General features: G+C 42.4%; 1 protein-coding gene across 1 annotated transcript; it reads right to left on the bottom strand.

Moving 5' to 3' along the window:
• Positions 1–10,362: 10,362 nt before the first annotated feature.
• Positions 10,363–24,395, bottom strand: LOC116353935 (zinc finger protein 37-like). Its single transcript, XM_031791729.1, has 3 exons — positions 23,834–24,395; positions 20,591–21,037; positions 10,363–13,135 (listed from the first exon to the last, which is right to left on the bottom strand). The coding sequence occupies exons 1-3, from the start codon at positions 23,997–23,999 to the stop codon at positions 11,889–11,891; spliced, it is 1,860 nt and encodes a 619-aa protein (XP_031647589.1). The 5' UTR covers positions 24,000–24,395; the 3' UTR covers positions 10,363–11,888.
• Positions 24,396–24,869: the final 474 nt, after the last annotated feature.

Raw genomic sequence — 24,869 nt, 5'->3', positions numbered from 1 at the left:
GTGTCTCTCTCCAGAATGGCTGAGTTGTTTGCCCTCCAATTCTTAGCATGTATTGTTTCATGTGAGTTGTTTGGCCTCCAATTCTTAGCATGTATTGTTTCATGTGAGTTGTTTGCCCTCCAATTCTTAGCATGTATTGTTTCATGTGAGTTGTTTGCCCTCCAATTCTTAGCATGTATTGTTTCATGTGAGTTGTTTGGCCTCCAATTCTTAGCATGTATTGTTTCATGTGAGTTGTTTGGCCTCCAATTCTTAGCATGTATTGTTTCATTGTGAGTTGTTTGGCCTTTGATTGTTTATTTGTATCAATTCCCCATTACACATGTCACCAGTTGTGCATTTACCATTAATCCCCATCATTTGGTTACATTCATTTCTGTTAATAATGCATGTTTTAATTAAGTCATTTGCTGTTCTCATTCTCAGAGTGGAAATGTTGTTTGCAGAGTTCACAACGTGCTACACTTGTGAGAAACACGTTTTGGTTTATTTAATGCATCGCAGTACTAGCTGTGCCATTAGAGATTCTGGTTCAAGTCCAGGCTCTGTCACAGCTGATCGGGATACCCATGGGGCCAGTGTCGTCCGGGTTAGTGGAGGGTTTGGCCGGCAGGGATGTTCTTGCCCCATTGCGCACCAGCAACTCCTGTGGTGGGCTTGGCACAATGGATGCTGATGTGGTCGCCAGGTGTATGGTGTTTCTTCTGACACATTGGTGCAGCTGGCTTCCAGGTTAAGTGGGCATTGTGTCAGGAAGCAGCTTGGCTGGGTTGTGTTTCAGACGGTGCATGCCTCTCCTGAGTCTGTACGGGAGTTGCAGCGATGGGACAAGACTGTAACTACCAATTGGATACCATGGTGGGACAAGACTGTAACTACCAATTGGATACCATGGTGGGACAAGACTGTAACTACCAATTGGATACCAATTGCTTGTGTGTCCAGTCTGAGGCCTTTTGTTGCCTTGAGACTTTCTCTGAATTCCACATTTCTTTAGCCACCAATGGCTCACGGTATATCAGTGTGTCCATATGACAGAGGCTTGTGTACCTTCTGAAAATGTACTCGAAAGTGGCTCTCCGGTCTCCTTTTCACCTCACCTGATTTACTTAACAAAATGATGCACATCTCAATAGGTTGTCCAGGTAACCCATGACATCACAAGTGGGGGTGTGGGTGGGGGCTTTCCTCCTTTGTTCTCCATTGTTTCTACAGGCAGGGGGGTGGGGGGGGGGGTCCTCCTTTGTTCTCCATTGTTTCTACAGGCAGGGGGGGGGGGGGGGGGGGGGGGGGGGGGGGGGGGGGGTGACATCACGACTTCCCATCAAACCAACTCCTTGAGTTCAAAAATCACTGGAGGACTTTAAGGACAATGTTTTTTTGTGTGTTTTTTTAATGTTTTGCTTCACACAATATAATTGTATAAAAAAAAAAGCATTAAGACGTCTATAAGTTAATAAGCAACAGCAAATATTAGATAGATATTAGATATTAATAAAGCACTTCTATATCTTCTAAAATACTTTTTTTTTTACAACGTAGGAAAAGGAACAGGAAGAGTAGTGCCAAGATGGAGGTGGCTTCCAAACAGCGCCCCCTGTCAGTCATCTAGTGTATATATAAATCATTGGCTCAGAAACCAGCTAGCTGTTACATTGAAACATATGAATTGCTTTGCATTGGTTGTTATTCCATTGAAATCCATGAAGTGCTTTGCATTGGTTGTTATTCCATTGAAATCCATGAAGTGCTTTGCATTGGTTCTTCAGGTAGCCAAGGAAGGCACTGAACCCCAAGTTGTCCCCACAAACCTCAGTGCTTGAGATGTCCTCCTCCTCTAACTCGTACCATTCCTCAATAACTTCCTTCCCAGTGGGCTGCACTGACTGCTGACAGGTTAGGACAGTCCCGTGTGGCTCCGTTAGTAGAGCATAATGCTTGTAGTGGCAGGGCTGTGGGTTTGATTTCCACAAGGAACCATTCATTAAAATGGATGTACTAAAGTTGCTCTGGATAAGAGCGTAAAATGATACACGTTTAAACGTCATCAATGAGCATCTCTGTCTCTTCGCCCTTAAGACATGAGAAAACACATATCTTCTGTGTTGTAGGGGTGTTGTAGGGGTGTTGTAGGTGTGTTGTAGGGGTGTTGTAGGTGTGTTGTAGGGGTGATGAAGGGGTGACTGGCTGCGACTAAGTGACATCGGACGTGAGTCGTCTTCCAGAGAGAACGAAGAGGCCAAGTGACCTGGCAGAGGATGGCTGAAACACTTCGTAACGGGTAAGACAATCTTCATACAGAACGGAAATGATACACCCCGCATTCAAATTGTAAGTATACGTGCTAAATGATTCACAGTGTGATGAGGACATTTCTACAACACAGTCCACCTGTCCTATCAGTGAAAATGCTTCCCTTGTCCAGAGAGGGACAGTTCATTTCTAACAGACCTGATAACTTTCTTTGTTGTAACTTTTGAGGTTGGAACCAACACGTTGCAGTATCTCCATCACAAGCTACACTGCTCACAGCCCCGTGTAAATGCATGTAGTGGACAGGTGCTGGACCTAGTGCATCCGTCTTGTTTATCTTGTATTTTCCATTGTGTTAGTGATAGGTGGGGTGAAATAAAAGATTGTTTTGCAATGTATTGTCTCATTCATGACTTCTTATACATGTTTTGTGGGTAGATATGTGAATACACTATTAAAAATAACAAGATAAGAACCACAAGTAATATAGATGGGTTATGGTTCATTAGATAACCCAATGTGTTAAAACCCAACATGACCACCATAAGGTAGGTCTCTCTCCTACCGGCAACAGAGTGCACCAGCCCGCTGACACACACACACACACACACCTTCCCATCCTCTAGACATGTGTGTTGGAAGGCCACATTAAAGAGTGGACACCTGTGGTGGCAATAGTCTCATTCACTCTCTCCTCTCCCCCACTCTCTCCTCTCCCGCTCTCCTCTCCCTGTAGAGCCTGGCATTAACTGATAAGTGTCAGTTCCCCTCTAATCACTTTCCCTACTTCAGCCTCTACAACATGGCTGTGTTCCAAATGGCTCTCTATCTCCTATATATATAGTGCACTACAGAGTCCTATAGGCACTGGTCAGAAGTAGTGCACTACAGAGTCCTATAGGCACTGGTCAGAAGTAGTGCACTACAGAGTCCTATAGGCCCTGGTCAGAAGTAGTGCACTACAGAGTCCTATAGGCCCTGGTCAGAAGTAGTGCACTACATCGGGAATAGGATTCCATTTGGGACTCACAGCAGGTGGTCTGTTCCCAAAAGGAAATATACATTAAATTATCAGAGAAACATATTAATCGTCTATTATTCTTCATACTAACCTTTTGTTTCTGCCAACTATCAATATATTGTGATAAAAATACACAGTGACAAACACAGCTGTGCCCTGTGGCCATGTTCCCTATTGGCCTGATTAGTGACTGAAGGTCAGAGAGAGGGTGAGAGAGACTGACAGAGAGGATGAGGGGGGATAGAGATGGGGGAGGAAGAGAGGGTGGGAGGGAGAGAGGGAGAGAGTGTGACCTGGAGAGGAGGGAAAAGAGAGCAGAGAGAGAGAAAAGAGGGGAGAGAGAGAGAAGAGAGAGAGAAAAGAGGGGAGAGAGAGAAAGAAGAGATAGAAGAGAGAGAGAAAATAGAAGAGAGAGAGAAAAGAGGGGAGAGAGAGAGAAAAGAGGGGAGAGAGAGAAAAGAGATTAAAGGATGCATCATTTGAAAGTCGTTAAATTAGGTTATGAAGAGAGGGGAAGATGAAGATGAGGACAAACATGGAAAGAAGAGGGGGAGATATATGAGGTAATTATGAAAGCCCTCCTTCCCACTCTCTCCCCTCCCTCTCTTGCTCCCTCCCTCCCTCCCTCCCTCTCCCATCTTTCATTCTCTCTCCCGTCTTTCACTCTCTCCCTCCCTCCCTCTCTGTCTCTCCCGTCTTTCACTCTCTCTCCCGTCTTTCACTCTGTCTCCCGTCTTTCACTCTCTCTCCCGTCTTTCACTCTCTCTCCCGTCTTTCACTCTCTCCCTCCCTCCCTCTGTCTCTCTCCCGTCTTTCACTCTCTCTCCCGTCTTTCACTCTCTCTCCCTCTCTCTCGTCTTTCATTCTCTCTCCCTCCCTCCCTCTCTCTCCAGTCTTTCATTCTCTCTCCCATCTTTCACTCTCTCCCTCCCTCCCTCTCTCTCTCTCCCTCCCTCTCTCTCTCTCTCTCCCGTCTTTCACTCTCTCTCTCCCTCTCTCTCCCGTCTTTCATTCTCTCTCCCTCCCTCTCTCTCTCTCTCCCGTCTTTCACTCTCTCTCCCGTCTTTCACTCTCTCCCTCCCTCCCTCTGTCTCTCTCCCGTCTTTCACTCTCTCTCCCGTCTTTCACTCTCTCTCCCATCTTTCATTCTCTCTCCCTCCCTCTCTCTCCCTCCATCTCTCTCTCTCTCCCGTCTTTCACTCTCTCTCCCTCTCTCTCGTCTTTCATTCTCTCTCCCTCCCTCTCTCTCCAGTCTTTCATTCTCTCTCCCATCTTTCACTCTCTCCCTCCCTCCCTCTCTCTCTCTCCCGTCTTTCATTCTCTCTCCCTCCCTCTCTCTATCTCCCGTCTTTCACTCTCTCTCTCCCTCTCTCTCCCGTCTTTCATTCTCTCTCCCTCCCTCTCTCGCTCTCTCCCGTCTTTCGCTCTCTCTCCCGTCTTTCATTCTCTCTCCCTCCCTCTCTCTCTCTCTCCCGTCTTTCACTCTCTCTCTCTCCCGTCTTTCACTCTCTCCCTCCCTCCCTCTCCCATCTTTCACTCTCTCCCTCCCTCCCTCTCTCTCTCCCTCTTTCACCGCCCTTCCTCTCATTCCCTCTCCTTTCACTGATATCCAAACAGTTCTGACCGCATGCCAAGGACTCACAAAGACACATTGTTTCGGAGCGTACGCACACACACACACAGACAACGTTCCCTCTCTCTTTTTCACTCACACACACAATTAATCTGTGTTAGCGTGAGATTAAATTACAGTGTAAAACGCAGTAGATATGCTGACTTCAAAAGCTTGTCTGTGGCTGTAGAAGACTACTAATATATTACACAGTACAGGACACTTCCTTATGTAGTGGTCCTACACCCCCATCTAGTGGTCGCTTGGTGCTATTACAGCACTGGTACTAAACTGAGCAATAGTTCAGAATGAGGAAGCAGCTTGAGAGGAGTTTCTATCAGGACCATGTTCACCCTTTAGGTTTCAGCACTTAGATATCAATCTCTACTAAGAATAGAATTCCTCCATCCCCTTATGTTGAGAGAGAGAGAGAGAGGAGAGAGAGAGAAAGAGAGAGGAGGGAGGGAGGGAGGGAGGGAGGGAGGGAGGGAGGGAGGGAGGGAGGGAGGGAGGGAGGGAGGGAGGGAGGGAGGGAGGGAGGGAGGGAGGGAGGGAGGGAGAGAGAGAGAGAGAGAGGAGTGAGATACATTATGGAATAGTTTTAAGATTGATTTAACATTTTAGGAACCCTGTAGGAATAAAAAATAAATAATATTTGATGAAACAGAATTTGTCCTTTTCTGCTATAGCCCAGATAAACACATTGAATAACACATTCATAAATGGCAAAAAAAGAGACAGTCAAAAAAGAAATCATCGGGAACAAGGTTTTGAAGTGTCTGTCCTACAACTAGGAGATATGCATTCGGAAAGTATTCAGACCCCTTGACTCTCTCCACATTTTGTTTAGGTTACAGCCTTATTCTAAAATTGATTAAATTGTTGTTTTTTCCCTCATCAATCTATACACAATACCCCATAATGACATCACAATACCCCATAATGACATCACAATACCCCATAATGACATCACAATACCCCATAATGACATCACAATACCCCATAATGACATCACAATACCCCATAATGACATCACAATACCCCATAATGGCATCACAATACCCCATAATGACATCACAATACCCCATAATGACATCACAATACCCCATAATGACAAAGCAAATACGTTTTTGTTTTTGTTTAAATGTAAAATAAAAACAAAAAACTGAAATATCACATTTACATAAGTATTCAGACCCTTTACTCAGTACTTTGTTGAAGCACCTTTGGCAGCTATTACAGCATTGAGTCTTCTTGGGTATGACACTACAAGCTTGGCACACCTGTATTTGGGGAGTTTATCCCATTCTTCTCTGCAGATCCTCTCAAGCTCTGTCAGGTTGGATGGGGAGCGTTGCTGCACAGCTATTTTCAGGTCTCTCCAGATATGTTAGATCAGGTTCATGTCCGGTCTCAGGCCGGGCCACTGAAGGACATTCAGAGACTTGTCCTGAAGCCTCTCCTGCTTTGTCTTGGCTGTGTGCTTAGGGTCCTGTTGGAAGGTGAACCTTTTCCCCAGTGCTCTGGAGCAGGTTTTCATCAAGGATCTCTCTGTACTAGCCTCCCTGTCCCTGCTGCTGAAAAACATCCCGACAGCATAATGCTGCTACCACCATGCTTTACCGTAGGGATGGTGCCAGGTTTCCTCCAGACATGACACTTGGCATTCAGGCCAAAGAGTTCAATCTTGGTTTTATCAGACCAGGTAATCTGGTCTGACTTAGATGCCTTTTGACAAACTCCAAGCTGTCTGTCATGTGCCTTTTACTGAGGAGTGGCTTCCGTCTGGCCACTCTACCATAAAGGCCTGATTGGTGGAGTGCTGCAGAGATGGTTGTCCTTCTGGAAGGTTCCCCCATCTCCACAGAGGAACTCTGGAGCTCTGTCAGACTGACCATTGGGTTCTTCGACACCTCCCTGACCAAGGCTCTTCACCCCCGATTGTTCAGTTTGGCCAAGCGGCCAGCTCTAGGAAGAGTCTTGGTGGTTCCAAACGTCTTCCATTTAATAATAATGGAGGCCACTGTGTTCTTGGGGACATTTAATGCTGCAGAAGTGTTTTGGTCCCCTTCCCCAGATCTGTGCCTCGACACAATCCTGTCTCTGATCTCTACAGACAATTCCTTCAACCTCGTGGCTTGGTTTTTGCTCTGGCATGCAACTGTGGGACCTTATATACAGTACCAGTCAAAAGTTTGGACACACCAACTCATTCAAGGGTTTCTCTACATTTGTACTATTTTCTACATTGTATAATAATAGTGAAGACATCACAACTATGAAATCACACACGTGGAATCACTTAGTAAACCAAAAAAGTGTTAAACAAATCAAAATATAGTTGAGATGAGTTTCTTCAAAGTAGCCAGCCTTTGCCTTGATGACAGCTTTGCACACTCTTGGCATTCTCTCAACCAGCTTTACCTAGAATGCTTTTCCAACAGTCTTGAAGGGGTTCCCACATATGCTGAGCACTTGTTGGCTGCTTTTCCTTCACTCCGCGCTCCAACTCATCCCAAACCATTTCATTTGGGTTGATTATGTCGCTGCACAGGTCAGGTATGTCGCTATTATTCTACAATGTAGAAAATAGTAAAAAATTATGAAAAACCCTTCAATGAGTAGGTGTGTCCAAACTTTTGACTGGTACTGTAGATAGGTGTGTGCCTTTCCAAATAATGTCCAAACAGTTGAATTTACCACAGGTGGACTCGAATCAAGTAGTAGGAACATCAAGGCTGATCAATAGAAACAGGATACACCTGAGCTCAATGTCAAGTCTCATAGCAAAGGGTCTGAATACTTATGTAAATAAGGTATTTATACATTTGCAAAAATGTCTAAACCTATTTTTGCTTTGTCATTCTGGGGTATTGTGATGTCATTATGGGGTATTGTGATGTCATTCTGGGGTATTGTGATGTCATTATGGGGTATTGTGATGTCATTATGGGGTATTGTGTGAGGAAATACATGTATTTAAATCCATTTTAGAATAAGGCTGTAACGTAACACAATGTGGAGAAGGTTGAGGGGTCTGAATACGTATGTGTGTGTATATACAGTACAAGTCAAAAGTTTGGACACCACTAATCATTCATGGGTTTGTCTTTATTTTTACACATTATACCCTATACACTTTTTACAGCCTGGTACTGGGTTACCTGGGTTACCTGTTTTACCTGGGTTACCTGTTTTACCTGGGTTACCTGGGTTACCTGTTTTACCTGGGTTACCTGTGTTACCTGTTTTACCTGTGTTACCTGGGTTACCTGGGTTACCTGTGTTACCTGTTTTACCTGTGTTACCTGTTTTACCTGGGTTACCTGTGTTACCTGTGTTACCTGTGTTACCTTCACTCCTCTGGAACTTGTGTGTGTTCTAAAGCACAACAACCGACACCTTCTCATTCCTGAGTTTTCAATAGAGAGGTGGAGAAAGTACCCCGTTGTCATACTGGAGTAAAAGTAAAGATACCTTAATAGAAAATGACTCAAGTGAAAGTCACCCAGTAACATACTACTTGAGTAAAAGTATTTGGTTCTAAATATACTTACGTATCAAAGGTAAAAGTATAAATCATTTCAAATTCCTTATACTAAGCAAAGCAGACGGCACCATTTCCTAGTTTTTAAAATGTAGGGATAGTCACGGGTTCACTCCAACACTCCGACATCATTTACAAACAACACATTTATATTTAGTGAGTCCGCCAGATCAGAGGCAGTAGGGATGTTCTCTGTTTAGTGAGTCTGCCAGATCAGAGGCAGTAGGGATGTTCTCTGTTTAGTGAGTCTGCCAGATCAGAGGCAGTAGGGATGTTCTCTGTTTAGTGAGTCCTCCAGATCAGAGGCAGTAGGGATGTTCTCTGTTTAGTGAGTCTGCCAGATCAGAGGCAGTAGGGATGTTCTCTGTTTAGTGAGTCTGCCAGATCAGAGGCAGTAGGGATGTTCTCTGTTTAGTGAGTCTGCCAGATCAGAGGCAGTAGGGATGTTCTCTGTTTAGTGAGTCTGCCAGATCAGAGGCAGTAGGGATGTTCTCTGTTTAGTGAGTCTGCCAGATCAGAGGCAGTAGGGATGACCAGGGATGTTCTCTGTTTAGTGAGTCTGCCAGATCAGAGGCAGTAGGGACGACCAGGGATGTTCTCTGTTTAGTGAGTCCTCCAGATCAGAGGCAGTAGGGATGACCAGGGATGTTCTCTGTTTAGTGAGTCCCCCAGATCAGAGGCAGTAGGGACGACCAGGGATGTTCTCTGTTTAGTGAGTCTACCAGATCAGAGGCAGTAGGGATGACCACGTGTTCTCTGTTTAGTGAGTCTACCAGATCAGAGGCAGTAGGAATGACCAGGGATGTTCTCTGTTTAGTGAGTCTGCCAGATCAGAGGCAGTAGGGATGACCAGGGATGTTCTCTGTTTAGTGAGTCTGCCAGATCAGAGGCAGTAGGGATGACCAGGGATGTTCTCTGTTTAGTGAGTCTGCCAGATCAGAGGCAGTAGTGATGACCAGGTGTTCTCTGTTTAGTGAGTCTGCCAGATCAGAGGCAGTAGGGATGACCACATGTTCTCTGTTTAGTGAGTCTGCCAGATCAGAGGCAGTAGGGATGACCACATGTTCTCTGTTTAGTGAGTCTGCCAGATCAGAGGCAGTAGGGACGACCAGGGATGTTCTCCGTTTAGTGAGTCTACCAGATCAGAGGCAGTAGGGATGACCACGTGTTCTCTGTTTAGTGAGTCTACCAGATCAGAGGCAGTAGGAATGACCAGGGATGTTCTCCGTTTAGTGAGTCTGCCAGATCAGAGGCAGTAGGGATGACCAGGGATGTTCTCTGTTTAGTGAGTCTGCCAGATCAGAGGCAGTAGGGATGACCAGAGATGTTCTCTGTTTAGTGAGTCTGCCAGATCAGAGGCAGTAGTGATGACCAGGTGTTCTCTGTTTAGTGAGTCTGCCAGATCAGAGGCAGTAGGGATGACCACGTGTTCTCTGTTTAGTGAGTCTGCCAGATCAGAGGCAGTAGGGATGACCACATGTTCTCTGTTTAGTGAGTCTGCCAGATCAGAGGCAGTAGGGATGACCAGGGATGTTCTCTGTTTAGTGAGTCTGCCAGATCAGAGGCAGTAGGGATGACCAGGGATGTTCTCTGTTTAGTGAGTCTGCCAGATCAGAGGCAGTAGAGATGACCAGGGATGTTCTCTGTTTAGTGAGTCTGCCAGATCAGAGGCAGTAGGGATGTCCACGTGTTCTCTTGATAAGTGCGTGAATTTGAACATTATTTTCATTAGGAATGTAGTGAAGTAAAAGTTGTCAAAAAATATCAATAGTAAAGTTAAGTACAGACACCCCCCCCCAAAAAAAAACAACTGAATTAATACTTTAAAGTACTTTTATCTAAGTACAGATACCCCCCCAAAAAACAACTGAATTAATACTTTTAAGTACTTTACACCACTGAATATTGGTGACACCACTGAATATTGGTTTGGTCGGGACAGTCGTTTTTTTGTGACACCTCTTGAAAATGACGTAGTCCGTTGACAGAGTTCAGAGGGCACTTAGACTTGTAGATGTCATAGAGCCAAACAAAGTCTCTCCTTTCGACATTGGTGACATTAGTTTGCATCATAGGTTCAGACATCACGGTTTGGGATTAACACATGATTCTGTGAGTATTTTCTTGTCCAGAGCTTCTCCTGTCCTCTTTCACGAGTTACCGTGTTATTGAATAGCTGCACACTTCATGTCGCCGGAAAGAGGAGATGGAGCAGCAGCCACGATAATAAATACGCAGGGAGATATTCTGTATTCAAAATGACGTCGCCCTGTGACGGAGCAGCAGCCACGATAATAAATACGCAGGGAGATATTCTGTATTCAAAATGACGTCGCCCTGTGATGGAGCAGCAGCCACGATAATAAATACGCAGGGAGATATTCTGTATTCAAAATGACGTCGCCCTGTGATGGAGCAGCAGCCACGATAATAAATACGCAGGGAGATATTCTGTATTCAAAATGACGTCGCCCTGTGATGGAGCAGCAGCCACGATAATAAATACGCAGGGAGATATTCTGTATTCAAAATGACGTCGCCCTGTGATGGAGCAGCAGCCACGATAATAAATACGCAGGGAGATATTCTGTATTCAAAATGACGTCGCCCTGTGACGCACGGGTGCGTCAATCAACTCTAGGGGGTTTTAAGGGGCAATCTGTGATTGGTACATCGAATCTTGGACTTTGGACAGTCATCCCCCCATCAGAACACAAAACATATGAACCTAAAATGTCAACCAAATACTGCATAGCCACATAATATGGTTAAAACTATTATTTTGATCTCATGGGTGATCAGTCCTGGCATCCAAAGATGTGTCTGAACATTTACATCACTTTGACAATCAACCAGAAATACCTAGAGATCTTCTGGCTCATTAAGAAATCTACACTTACGTACGTTGTTTGGTCGTTGAGTCAATTAGACCACGCCCATTTGGTGTTTCTCTCTTTCTCCATACAACGTTTACTTAGTTAACTAGCTGACTAAATCTCTAGCTGACTAAATCTCTAGCTGACTAAATCTCTAGCTGACTAAATCTCTAGCTGACTAAATCTCTAGCTTACTAAATCTCTAGCTTACTAAATCTTGCATTGTAGTGGACACCTCTAATGGTTCCTTTAAGGAACAAAGTAGCAACAGGCAAATTTGATATCCGTCTATGAATTTGAGTGTTTACAACTCTCCAGCACCATCCCTCAGTTGTTCACCTAAAAACTGGTGGTTGTCTGAACTGCAGATTGTCCATTTCATACACAAAGAGCAGCAACATTGCCTGTTAGGTTCAGACAACAGCCACATTATATCATTACTGTGACATTGAACTGAGCAGGATCAGGAGAACCAGTTAGAGTTGGTCCACTGGGGATCTTGGGTGTATCTCAATACTCTCTTAGTCCCCTCTCTGTGTCTATGTCCTCATTTACTTTCTTTGTTCCTTTGTCTTGTTTTCATTCTTTGTGGTTGTTTTTGACATGCCTCAACAGATTAGTCTTCTGAATGAATCTTTTACCACAGACTGAGCAGCCATGTTGTTTCTCTCCTGTGTGAGTCAGTTTGTGCTTAGTTAGGTTCCTATTGACACTGAAGCTTTTCCCACAGTCACCACAGCTATATGGCTTCTCTCCTGTGTGAGTCCGTATATGTTCAATTAGTGTCTTCTTGACACTAAAGCTTTTCCCACAGTCACCACAGCTAAAAGGTTTCTCTCCAGTGTGAGTCCGTATATGTTCAGTTAGTGTCTTCTTGAGATTGAAGCTTTTCCCGCAGTCGACACAGCTAAAAGGTTTCTCTCCTGTGTGAATCAGTTTGTGCCTGGTTAGATGCTGCTTGAGACTGAATCTTTTCCCACAATCACCACAGCTAAATGGATTTTCCCCTGTGTGAATCAGTTTGTGCCTGGTTAGATGCCCCTTTAGACGGAAGCTTTTCCCGCAGTCACCACAACTGAATGGTTTCTCTCCTGTGTGAATCCTCATGTGTCTGGACAGATGCCCTTTTTGTTTGAAGATCTTTCCACAAACAGGGCAGACACAGGGTTTACCACTGTGACAGAGCCTGACATGGGCCTTCAGTTTACAGGTGGAGTTGTAGCGTTTCTTGCAGAATCTACATTCACTGGGTCTCTTCTTGGTGAGAGTCACGTGTCTCTGCAGATCAGCTTTCAGAGCATATGTTTCACCACAGTCACGGCAGCTGTGAGTTTTTCTAGGCGTGGTGCTGGGTTTGGAACAGTGTTCCCCCAATGTTGGGCTGGGATCCATTGGTGGGCTGGGATCCAATGGTGGGCTACTGTCAAGTCCTACTGGGTCATTGCTTACAGCTGAGCTGTGTCTGGAGGCATTGTTTTGATTATCTGGAGGGTCACAGGGAATGTTGAGACCCTTAATGTGGGTCACAGTGACAAAAGGTTTGAGATCCACTAGTTTAGAGTCTCTCTCTCTGTTCTCCACAGTCTGGGTTTGGTCCTCCTGATCACATTCACTTTTCACACAGGAAGGAGAGAAAATGAACCCTATGATATCAGGCTCCAGACCTTGAATCTGCTCTTCCTCCTGACTGGTCCTGACTTCCTCTTGTTCCTCTTTAATCTGTTTGGGCTCTGGGTCCTCCTGCCCCAGACTGGGGCTCCACTCCTGCTCACAGTGCTGCTGCTCAGGGGGAACCTCCTCTTCAGAGACAGAGAGCTGCAGGGAGTCTGGAGGGAAGGAGAGGAGGGTCAGAGGTTACCTATACAGCCTTTAGGCAGATGTAGAATGGTGCCGGAGGGGATGGCTGATGTTTTACATGCTCCTAACCATCAGTTATTTTGATGGGTTTTTACGTTGTTTGTAACTTTAAAAAACCCTGGAATGGGTGAGTGTGTCCAAACCTTTGACTGGTACTGTAGGTATATAAATCAGTAAAAAATTAATAATAATAATCATATTATGGATTTAACACGACTGGATCTGCATCTGTTGGTCAGATAAAAACAAATAAATAAATAAAGACGTGGACCAGAAAACCAGTCAGTATCTGGTGTGACCACCATGTACAGTGCCTTGCGAAAGTATTCGGCCCCCTTGAACTTTGCGACCTTTTGCCACATTTCAGGCTTCAAACATAAAGGTATAAAACTGTATTTTTTTGTGAAGAATCAACAACAAGTGGGACACACTCATGAAGTGGAACGACATTTATTGGATATTTCAAACTTTTTTTAAATACAGTTTTATACCTTTATGCCGAATACTTTCGCAAGGCACTGTACCTCATACAGTACGACACACCTCATACAGTACGATACACCTCATACAGTATGACACACCTCATACAGTACGATACACCTCATACAGTATGACACACCTCATACAGTACGATACACCTCATACAGTACGACCCACCTCATACAGTACGATACACCTCATACAGTACGATACACCTCATACAGTACGATACACCTCATACAGTACGACACACCTCCTACAGTACGACACACCTCATACAGTACGATATACCTCATACAGTACGACCCACCTCATACAGTACGACACACCTCATACAGTACGATACGCTTCATACAGTACGATACACCTCATACAGTACGATATACCTCATACAGTACGACACACCTCATACAGTACGACACACCTCATACAGTACGATATACCTCATACAGTACGACACATCTCATACAGTATGACACATCTCATACAGTATGACACGCCTCATACAGTACGATACGCTTCATACAGTATGATGCACCTCATACAGTACGACGCATCTCATACAGTACGATACATCTCACACAGTAGGACACACCTCATACAGTACGATACACCTCATACAGTACGATACACCTCATACAGTACGACACACCTCATACAGTACGATACACCTCATACAGTACGACACACCTCATACAGTACGACACGCCTCATACAGTACGACACACCTCATACAGTACGACACACCTCATACAGTACGACACACCTCATACAGTACGATACATCTCATACAGTATGATACACCTCATACAGTACGACACACCTCATACAGTATGACACATCTCCTTCGCATAGAGTTGATCAGGCTGATGACTGTAGCCTTTGAAAATGTTGTCCCACTCCTCTTCAATTGGCTGAGTGAAGTTGAACTGGAACACGCTGTCATACACATCAATCCAGAGCATCCCAAACATGCTCAATGGGTGACATGTCTGGTGAGTATGCAGACATCTGTGGCATTGTGTTGTGTGACAAAACTGCACATTTTAGAGTGGCCTTTTATTGTCCCCAGCACAAGGTGCACCTTTGTAATGATTATGCTGTTTAATCAGCTTCTTGATAAATCACACCTGTCAGGTGGATGGATTATCTTGGCAAAGGAGATGTTCACTAACAGGGATGTAAAAACATTTGTGCACAAAATTTGTGAGAAATAAGATGTTTGTGTGTATGGAACATTTCTGGGAACTTTTATTTCAGCTCATGAAACATGGGACCAACACTTTACATGTTGCAAGGTCCAAATGATTCATATAAAAGGTTCAAATGATTAATATAAGGTTCAAATGATTCAGATAAAAGGTCCAAATGATTCGTATAAGGTCCAAATGATTCATATAAGGTACAAATGATTCAGATAAAAGGTGCAAATGATTCATATAAGGCACAAATGATTCATATAAGGTCCAAATGATTCATATAAGGTCCAAATGATTCATATAAGGTGCAAATGATTCATATAAGGTCCAAATGATTCATATAAGGTCCAAATGATTCATATAAGGTCCAAAGGATTCATATATGGTGCAAATGATTAATATATGGTGCAAATGATTCATATAAAGTCCAAATTAAGCACTGTTTAGTATTTGATCCTTTGCATCCAATAACTGACTGAAGTCTGCAACCCATTGACCAAGACAATATCTTCTCTAGTGACGCCCTGCCAGGTCTGTACACTCGTTTTTTGTTGTTGTTTTTAAATATTTTTAGCCTCATCAAATATTTTTATGTCTCATCTTCAGCAAATGAAATGCATGTTCAATTGGATGTAAATCTGGAGATCGACTTCGCCCAGTAAAGAATTGTACATTTTTTTTTTTTTGGCGCTGAAAAAACTCCCTAGTTGCTATGGTTATATGTTCGGGGTCATTGTCTTGCTGTAATGACGAAGCGCCGCCCAATGAGTTTGGAGGCATTTTGCTTGTTCTTTAGCAGACAATAGACGTTAGCGGACAATAGGTTTCTGTACACTTCGGAATTAATGTGGTGACATCATCAATGGAGCAGTGACATCATCAATGGAGCAGTGACAGCAGTGACATCATCAATGGAGCAGTGACAGCAGTGTCATCATCAATGGAGCAGTGACAGCAGTGACATCATCAATGGAGCAGTGACAGCAGTGACATCATCAATGGAGCAGTGACATCATCAATGGAGAGTAAAGAAGGTGAGCCAGTTCCAGGGGCAGACATTCATGCCCAAGCCATAACAGCCCCACCCCCCCGGGCAGGTTCTCCCCCCCCCCCCCCGGGCAGTTTCTTCCCCCACCCCACACTTTCCTCTTGCCATCATTCTAGTGTTAATCCCCCCCCCCCCCCCCCCCCAGAACTCTGCAGGCTCTTTTAAGCAAACTGTAACCTGCCCATCCTGTTTCTGAAGAAGTGGCACCTCACAGTGACCTCTGTAGTTCCAACCTGGTCTCAGAGCATTTCGTATTATTATGTAGGTAAATCCCTGACACACCATTTAGTATGGTGTGTATTCAATTTGTGGATGTCCATCACTCATTTCTTACAATATGTTACGATTTTTTATTTATTTTTTATTCTAGCTAGGTGGCTAACATTAGCTAGCTGGCTAACTTTAGTTAGGCTAGGATATATGGTTAAGGTTAGGAGTTATAGTTAAGGTAACGGTTAACTAAAATGGTTAGGGGAAAGGTTAGTGAAAAGGGTTAAGGTTAGGGGAAGGGTTAGCCAACATGCTAAGTAGCTAAGTAGTTGCAAAGTAGATTTTTTTTATTTTTAAGTAGTAAGTAGATGAAAAGTTTCTAATTTCGTACTAATTAGAGTGTCCCGGATTTACATTTACTATGTTACGTCTAGTATATGAGACCAGGCTAGTCTATGAGACTAGTCTTCTGTAGATGGTAGTGACTGACATGTCCAACCCCACCTCCTGGAGTGTTCCTAATGTGTCTGACATTCTTCGGTCATCTTTGGTAACGGTCTTCCTTGGCCTACCAGGCCATTTGCGATTGCTGAGCTCACAAGTGCTTTCTTAATTTTGAATTATGTTTTTTTTCTTCTTGGTAAGCCTAAGATTTTGTCTATGTTTCTGATCAATTTTGTCCAATGTTTCAGCCTCATAAATGGCTTCATTGACACTTCTTTGGGCCTCTTTCTGCTATCGGTGTTAACAGCACAAAAGCAGGCTCCAAAAGGCATATGCAAAGCCTAGACACAAGACTACACATTGACAGCTCTCGTGTGCCTGTACACATTATGTGACGGAACACACCTGGGAAATGATGGGAAATGATGTCAAATATATCACTAGCCACTTTAAACAATGCTACCTAATATAATGTTTACATACCCTACATTATTCATCTCATATGTATACGTATATACTGTACTCTATATCATCTACTGCATCCTTATGTAATACATGTATCACTAGCCACTTTAACTATGCCACTTTGTTTACATACTCATCTCATATGTATATACTGTACTCGATATCATCTACTGTATCTTGCCTATGCCGCTCTGTACCATCACTCATTCATATATCTTTATGTACATATTCTTTATCCCTTTACACTTGTGTCTATAAGGTAGTAGTTTTGGAATTGTTAGCTAGATTACTTGTTGGTTATTACTGCATTGTCGGAACTAGAAGCACAAGCATTTCGCTACACTCGCATTAACATCTGCTAACCATGTGTATGTGACAAATAAAATTTGATTTGATTTGACCTGACTAACCAGAAACACCTGTCGAGCCAATTGTCCAAATACTTGAAATAGGAACCTCGAGGTGTCATTTCTAAAAATGGTACAAATACTCTCAAATAGAAGCTGAGAAACTTTAACCTCCTAGTCATTGGTATAGAGGCAAAATACGAAGGAAATGCTTCACTGTGCCATATAATTACAGAGGACAATGTATACAGAGCATTCAGACCCCTTCCCTTTTCCACCTTTTGTTACGTTAAAGCCTTATTCTAAAACGGATTAAATAAAATCAATTCCTCATCAATCTACACCCCATAATGACAAAGCAAAAACAGTTGTTAAGAGGCATTTTTGCAAATGTATAAAAAAAAATAAAAAAAATTTATTGACATAAGTATTCAGACCCTGTTCTATGACACTCAAAATTGAATGGAAGAAGTTTGGAACCACTAAGACTCTTCCTAGAGCTGGCCGCCTGGCCAAACTGAGCAAAGAAGGGCCTTGGTCAGGGATGTGACCAAGAACCTGATAGTCACTCTGACAGAGCTCCAGAGTTCCTCTGTGAAGATGGGAGAACCTTCCAGAAGGACAACCCTCTCTGCAGCACTCCACCAAATCAGGCCTTTATGGTAGAGTGGCCAGACGGAAGCCACTCCTCAGTAAAGGCACATAGTCGGGATTGTTTATGGTGGTTTTGGAGCAGTGGCTTCTTCCTTGCTGAGAGGTCTTTCCTGTTATGTTGATATAAGACTTGTTTTACTGTGGATATAGATACTTTTGTATCTGTTTCCTCCAGCATCTTCACAAGGTCCTTTGCTGTTGTTCTAGGATTGATTTGCACTTTCCACACCAAAGTACCTTCATCTCTAGGAGACAGAACACGTCTCCTTCCTGAGCGCTATGACGGCTGCGTGCTCCCATGGTGTTTATACTTGCGTACTATTGTTTTTACAGATGAACGTGGTACCTTCAGGATTTTGGAAATTTCTCCCAAGGATGAGCCAGACTTGTGGAGATCTACAATATTTTGGTCTTGGCTGATTTCTTTTGATTTTCCCATGATGTCAAGCAAAGAGGCACTGAGTTTGAAGGTAGTCCTTGAAATACATCGACAGGTACACCTCCAATTGACTCAAATTATGTCAATTAGCCTATCAGAAGCTTCTAAAGCCATGACATCATCTTCTGGAATTTTCCATGCTGTTTAAAGGCACAGTCAATTTGGTGTATGTAAACTTCTGACCCACTGGAATTGTGATACAGTGAATTATAGGTTAAATAATCTGTCTGTAAACAATTGTTGGAAAAATTACCTGTGTCATGCACAAAGTAGATGTCCTAACCGACTTGCCAAAACTAAAGTTTGTTTCAAGCCCTCATTGAAAATAAGAATTTGTTCTTAACTGACTTGCCTAGTTAAAAAAAGGTAAAAATATATATATTATATTCTAAAGTATTTTACTCAATGCCACTCCAACATTGCTCGTCATAATATTTATATATTTCTTAATTCTATTCTTTTACTTTTTAGATTTATGTTCTGTTGTGAATTGTGATATTACTGCACAGTTGGAGCTCGGAACACAAGCATTTCAATACACTCGCAATGACATCTGCTAAATGTGTATGTGACCAATAACATCTGCTAAATGTGTATGTGACCAATAACATCTGCTAAATGTGTATGTGACCAATAACATCTGCAAAATGTGTATGTGACCAATAACATCTGCTAAATGTGTATGTGACCAATAACATCTGCTAAATGTGTATGTGACCAATAACATCTGCTAAATGTGTATGTGACCAATAACATCTGCTAAATGTGTATGTGACCAATAACATCTGCTAAATGTGTATGTGACCAATAACATCTGCTAAATGTGTATGTGACCAATAACATCTGCTAAATGTGTATGTGACCAATAACATCAGCTAAATGTGTATGTGAACAATAACATCTGCTAAATGTGTATGTGACCAATACAATTTAATTTGAAGTACAGTGAGATCCTTGATGAAAACCTGCTCCAGAGCGCTCAGAATCTCAGAAAGGGGGCAAAGGTTTTAAACAGGACTACGACCCGAAACACACAGCCAAGACAACGCAGGAGTGGCTTCAGGACAAGTCTCTGAATGTCCTTGAGGGGCCCAACCAGAGCCCGGACTTGAACCCGATCTAACATCTCTGGAGAGACCTGAAAATACCTGTGCAGCAACGCTCCCCATCCAACCAGACAGGGCTTGAGAGTATCTGCAGAGAAGAATGGGAGAAACTCCCCAAATACAAGTGTGCCAAGCTTGTAGTGTCATACCTAAGAAGACTCGAGGCTGTAATCGCTGCCAAAGGTGCTTCAACGAAGTACTGAGTAAAGGGTCTGAATACTTATGTAAATGAAATATGCAAAAAAAAATCTAAAAACCTCTTTCTGCTTTGTCATTATAGGGTATTGTGATGTCATTATGGGGTATTGTGATGTCATTATGGGGTATTGTGATGTCATTATGGGGTATTGTGATGTCATTATGGGGTATTGTGAAGTCATTATAGGATATTGTGATGTCATTATAGGGTATTGTGAAGTCATTATAGGGTATTGTGATGTCATTATGGGGTATTGTGTGTAGATTGATGAGGAAAAAACTATTTAATCCATTTTAGAATAAGGCTGTAACGTAACAAAATGTGGAAAAAGTCTAGCGGTCTGAATATTTCCTGAAAGCACTGAGGTGTTGTGTGTTTAACTCGTCTTTCATTTTGTTGCAGATTGTCGTCTGTATTGTTCTGTCTGAGATGATGGGTTCCTGATACAAACACCTCATTTTGTATTTGTAGAATTACATCTGTATGTTCTGTTCTATCTGATATGACAACAAGTGGCCCTTTGGGTTAGTTTAGATTACCACAGGTGTCTGTAATTATCTCTGGCTGCTAAGGCTGCCCAAGTCTAATCTCTTTCCCATTAATTGACCAATCAGATCAGCACTGAAAATTATCTGGCATGAAAAGATATATGATTGGTCAAAAGCATAATCTCTCCCACTGGTCAGTCAATTCTAGAACCTATTTTCATACTTTCAAATAACTTCCTGGTTTTCGTGACACAGACATGTTTTTATCCATGTACAATTGAAGTTAATAAAAACATTTTAATTGAGTAGAACTATAACTAACTATCAGTAGATGTCCATACGAACCTATTCTACATAGCGGTATCTCTGGTGTGATCCTCAGCAGTCTCCGTAGCCGATCATTCTCCTCTTGGTACTCCACTATCATTTTAGCAAATGCCCCGGAAATCTCCACAGCAGCAAACGCCGTTAAACGCTCATTTAAAAACTCTTGAAACGACTGTAGTTTAGACATTTTCAGGAGAGTTGGGTGTTCAGCAAGTATGGGATCTCTATGTGGGTCCTCCTGATCACATTCACTTTTCACACAGGAAGGAGTAAATATGAACTTCATGATATCAGGCTCTAGACCTTGAAGCTGCTCTTCCTCCTGACTGGTCCTGACTTCCTCCTGTTCCTCTTTAATCTGCATGGTATCTGGGTCCTTCTGCCCCAGACTGGGGCTCCACTCCTGCTCACAGTGCTGCTGCTCAGGGGGAACCTCCTCTTCAGAGACAGAGAGCTGCACAGGTTCTGGAGGGACAGAGAAGAGGAGCAGAGGTTACCACAGTCCCCAAATCCAGAACAAATTCAAGAAAGCGATCAGTATTATAAAGAGCCATTGTTGCATCGAACTCCGTTCCATCGCAAATTTCTCAAGTGAACAGCAAACCGGTTTAAAAAACAGATAAAGCAACACCTCACAACGTGTCTCTCCCCTATCTGACCTAGATAGTTTGTGTGTATGTATTGATATGTGGGCTGCATGGGTCTTTTAAAAAATGTTTTCTGTAGTTCTGTCCTTGAGCTGTTGTCTAATAGGGCGTTGGACTAGTAACCGGAAGGTTTCAAGTTCATATCCCCAAGCTGACAAGGTACAAATCTGTCGTTCTGCCCCTGAACGAGGCAGTTAACCCACTGTTCCTAGGCCGTCATTGAAAATAAGAATTTGTTCTTAACTGACTTGCCTAGTTAAATAAATAATAAATAAATATCTATAAATAAAAAAAATAAACGGTTTCTGTAGTTTTGTACTTGAGCTGTTCTTGTCTATTAATGTTCTGGATGATGTCATGTTTCACCTGAACCCCAGGAAGAGTAGCTGCTGCTTTTGCAACAGCTAATGGGGATCCTAATAAAATACCAAATTACCACAGTATAAGTCACAACCATAAAACTTAACTGTCAAAACAAGGAAGTGGTTTTAATCGTTTTTCCACCATTCATTTTTCCCCATAGGGGATTTTACAATAAAATAAGGGCTGTGTTTTGTGTTGACTTACCCTTTACAATGACTTAAAATAAGGAGGCTTACCCTTTACAATGACTTAAAATAAGGAGTCTTACTCTTTACAATGCCTTAAAATAAGGAGTCTTACCCTTTACAATGACTTAAAATAAGGAGTCTTACTCTTTACAATGCCTTAAAATAAGGAGTCTTACCCTTTACAATGACTTAAAATAAGGAGTCTTACCCTTTACAATGACTTAAAATAAGGAGTCTTACCCTTTACAATGACTTAAAATAAGGAGTCTTACCCTTTACAATGACTTAAAATAAGGAGTCTTACCCTTTACAATGACTTAAAATAAGGAGTCTTACCCTTTACAATGACTTAAAATAAGGAGGCTTACCCTTTACAGTGACTTAAAATAAGGAGGCTTACCCTTTACAGTGACTTAAAATAAGGAGGCTTACCCTTTACAGTGACTTAAAATAAGGAGTCTTACCCTTTACAGTGACTTAAAATAAGGAGTCTTACCCTTTACAGTGACTTAAAATAAGGAGTCTTACTCTTTACAATGACTTAAAATAAGGAGTCTTACTCTTTACAATGACTTAAAATAAGGAGTCTTACCCTTTACAATGACTTAAAATAAGGAGTCTTACCCTTTACAATGACTTAAAATAAGGAGTCTTACTCTTTACAATGACTTAAAATAAGGAGTCTTACTCTTTACAATGACTTAAAATAAGGAGTCTTACCCTTTACAATGACTTAAAATAAGGAGTCTTACCCTTTACAGTGACTTAAAATAAGGAGTCTTACCCTTTACAGTGACTTAAAATAAGGAGTCTTACCCTTTACAGTGACTTAAAATAAGGAGTCTTACCCTTTACAGTGACTTAAAATAAGGAGTCTTACTCTTTACAATGACTTAAAATAAGGAGTCTTACTCTTTACAATGACTTAAAATAAGGAGTCTTACCCTTTACAGTGACTTAAAATAAGGAGTCTTACCCTTTACAATGACTTAAAATAAGGAGTCTAACCCTTTACAATGACTTAAAATAAGGAGTCTTACCCTTTACAATGACTTAAAATAAGGAGTCTTACTCTTTACAATGACTTAAAATAAGGAGTCTAACCCTTTACAGTGACTTAAAATAAGGAGTCTTACCCTTTACAATGATTTAAAATAAGGAGTCTTACCCTTTACAATGACTTAAAATAAGGAGTCTTACTCTTTACAATGACTTAAAATAAGGAGTCTTACCCTTTACAATGACTTAAAATAAAAGCCTGTGTTTCGTGTAGGCTTACCATGGCGTGACGTTTTGATAACCGTGTAAATCTCTCCAGGACAAGGTGAGTTTTATGAATATATTCGCCTACATTTTATAATTTGTGGAACGTTCCAACAGGAATCCAAAAAAACTTCGTAAATAACAAGGTTGCAAACACAACGCATAGAAAGTTGTATAGCGGCAGAGTAAGATACCAGGTAGGGAGTGGTCTATTTCATTGCGTCTTTCACTCGCCACGTTCATTCTGAAAAATGTCTGTCCTCACTCTGGTAGCCTACGGACAAACATTAGGAATAAACTACGTGGTGAGTTGATGCCTATTCGGCAGCTAGTTATGTATGCGTTGTTTGTTGGCATCCTTGTACTTCAGTTTTTGGAACAGATTCCTGTTGGACAAATTCCACAAATTATACCCCCCCTGTATTTTCCCCCTCAAAATGAAATTATCCTAATGTGGCTAACAAAGAACTACAAACACAAAGAACTACAAACACCATAATGATCTGGACGGGACTGCTGCATCGAGGCAAAGGTTAAACAAATCTCTGGATTAACTATCTAATGTTATCTAAAATGTAGTAATGAATAACTTGGCTTAATTTCTTTAAATGGAACATTCTGTTAGCAAAGGTGTCAGCTAGAGATGACGTGCAGGCGCTTGCGGGGATTTGTTGTTTTGCATGATGTCTACTTTGATGCAAATTAGCATTTTCGAAACTGAGAGTAAATAGAGCTGAATATTGGTGGGGCTCCTCAGAGGAAGGACCATCCTCTATTGTGAATTTAATAAAAATACGAACCTATTTGACGTAGAGGTATCACCGGTGTCCTCCCCAGCAGTCTCCGTAGCCGATCATTCTCCTCCTGGTACTCCTCTACCGTTTTCTCAACTGCCCCAAAAATATCTACAGCAGCCGCCGTTAAACGCTCGTTTAAAAACACACACAACATCTGTAGTTTAGACATTTTAATAAAATTAGAGATGGGTAGCCTATTTAGTTCAGTAAGTATGTCTTTCTTTACTCCACACAAGGAACAATAAAAAAACTCGTTACCAATCCTACTTCCGTGTTCTAGTCAAGGAATCTTAGGACGTTCTTTGTTCTAGTTGGTGACGAACCCAGAAACACAACAGGGCCGCCAGCTGGATGGGAGTTTACTGTGCAAGGCAGCCTACAGATCAGTAGTAAAGGAAAACGGCAACATCAAATCGAATCAAATTTTATTGCTCACATGCGCATGGTTAGCAGATGTTAATGCGAATGTAGCTAAATGCCTGCGTTTCTAGTTCTGGCAGTGCAGTAATATCTAACAATTAATCTAACAAATTCACAAGGACTACCTTATACACACATTGTAAGGGGACGGAATAAGAATATGCACATGTAAATATATGGATGAGCGATCGCCGTGGCATTATTTAAAGTGACCTGTGATACCTTTATTAAGTCCATTTATTAAAGTGGCCAGAGATTCGAGTCTGTATGTTGGCAGCAGCCTCTCTATGTTAGTGATGGCTGTTTAACAGACTGATGGCCTGTTTTTCAGTCTCTCGGTCCCTGCTTTGATGCACCTGTACTGACCTCGCCTTCTGGATGATAGCGGGGTGAACTTTGGCCTTCTTGTGACATCGGATGCTGTAGGTGTCCTGGAGGACAGGTAGTTTGCCCCCGGTGATGCGTTGTGCAGACCTCACTACCCTCTGGAGAGCCTTGTGGTTGAGGGAGGTGCAGTTGCCGTAACAGGTGGTGGTACAGGAGAGGGCTGAGAACGCAGCCTTTTGGGGCCCCAGTATTGAGGATCAGCGGAGTGGAGGTGATGTTTCCTACCTTCACC

The sequence above is a fragment of the Oncorhynchus kisutch genome, linkage group LG16 (assembly GCF_002021735.2).
Source record: "Oncorhynchus kisutch isolate 150728-3 linkage group LG16, Okis_V2, whole genome shotgun sequence".
Classification (NCBI taxonomy): Eukaryota; Metazoa; Chordata; class Actinopteri; order Salmoniformes; family Salmonidae; genus Oncorhynchus; species Oncorhynchus kisutch.
Note: the sequence above shows the minus strand (reverse complement) of the source record. Positions and strands in the feature narration are given on the sequence as shown.

What these genes read in the sequence shown, in the direction of transcription:
- LOC116353935 (XM_031791729.1), bottom strand. Translation starts at nt 23,999, where the DNA reads ATGTCTAAACTACAGATGTTGTGTGTGTTTTTAAACGAGCGTTTAACG. An exon ending in GATACCTCTACGTCAAATAG is followed by an intron (nt 21,038 to 23,833) that starts GTTCGTATTTTT and finishes CTGTCCCTCCAG; the next exon opens with AACCTGTGCAGCTCTCTGTC. An exon ending in GATACCGCTATGTAGAATAG is followed by an intron (nt 13,136 to 20,590) that starts GTTCGTATGGAC and finishes CCTTCCCTCCAG; the next exon opens with ACTCCCTGCAGCTCTCTGTC.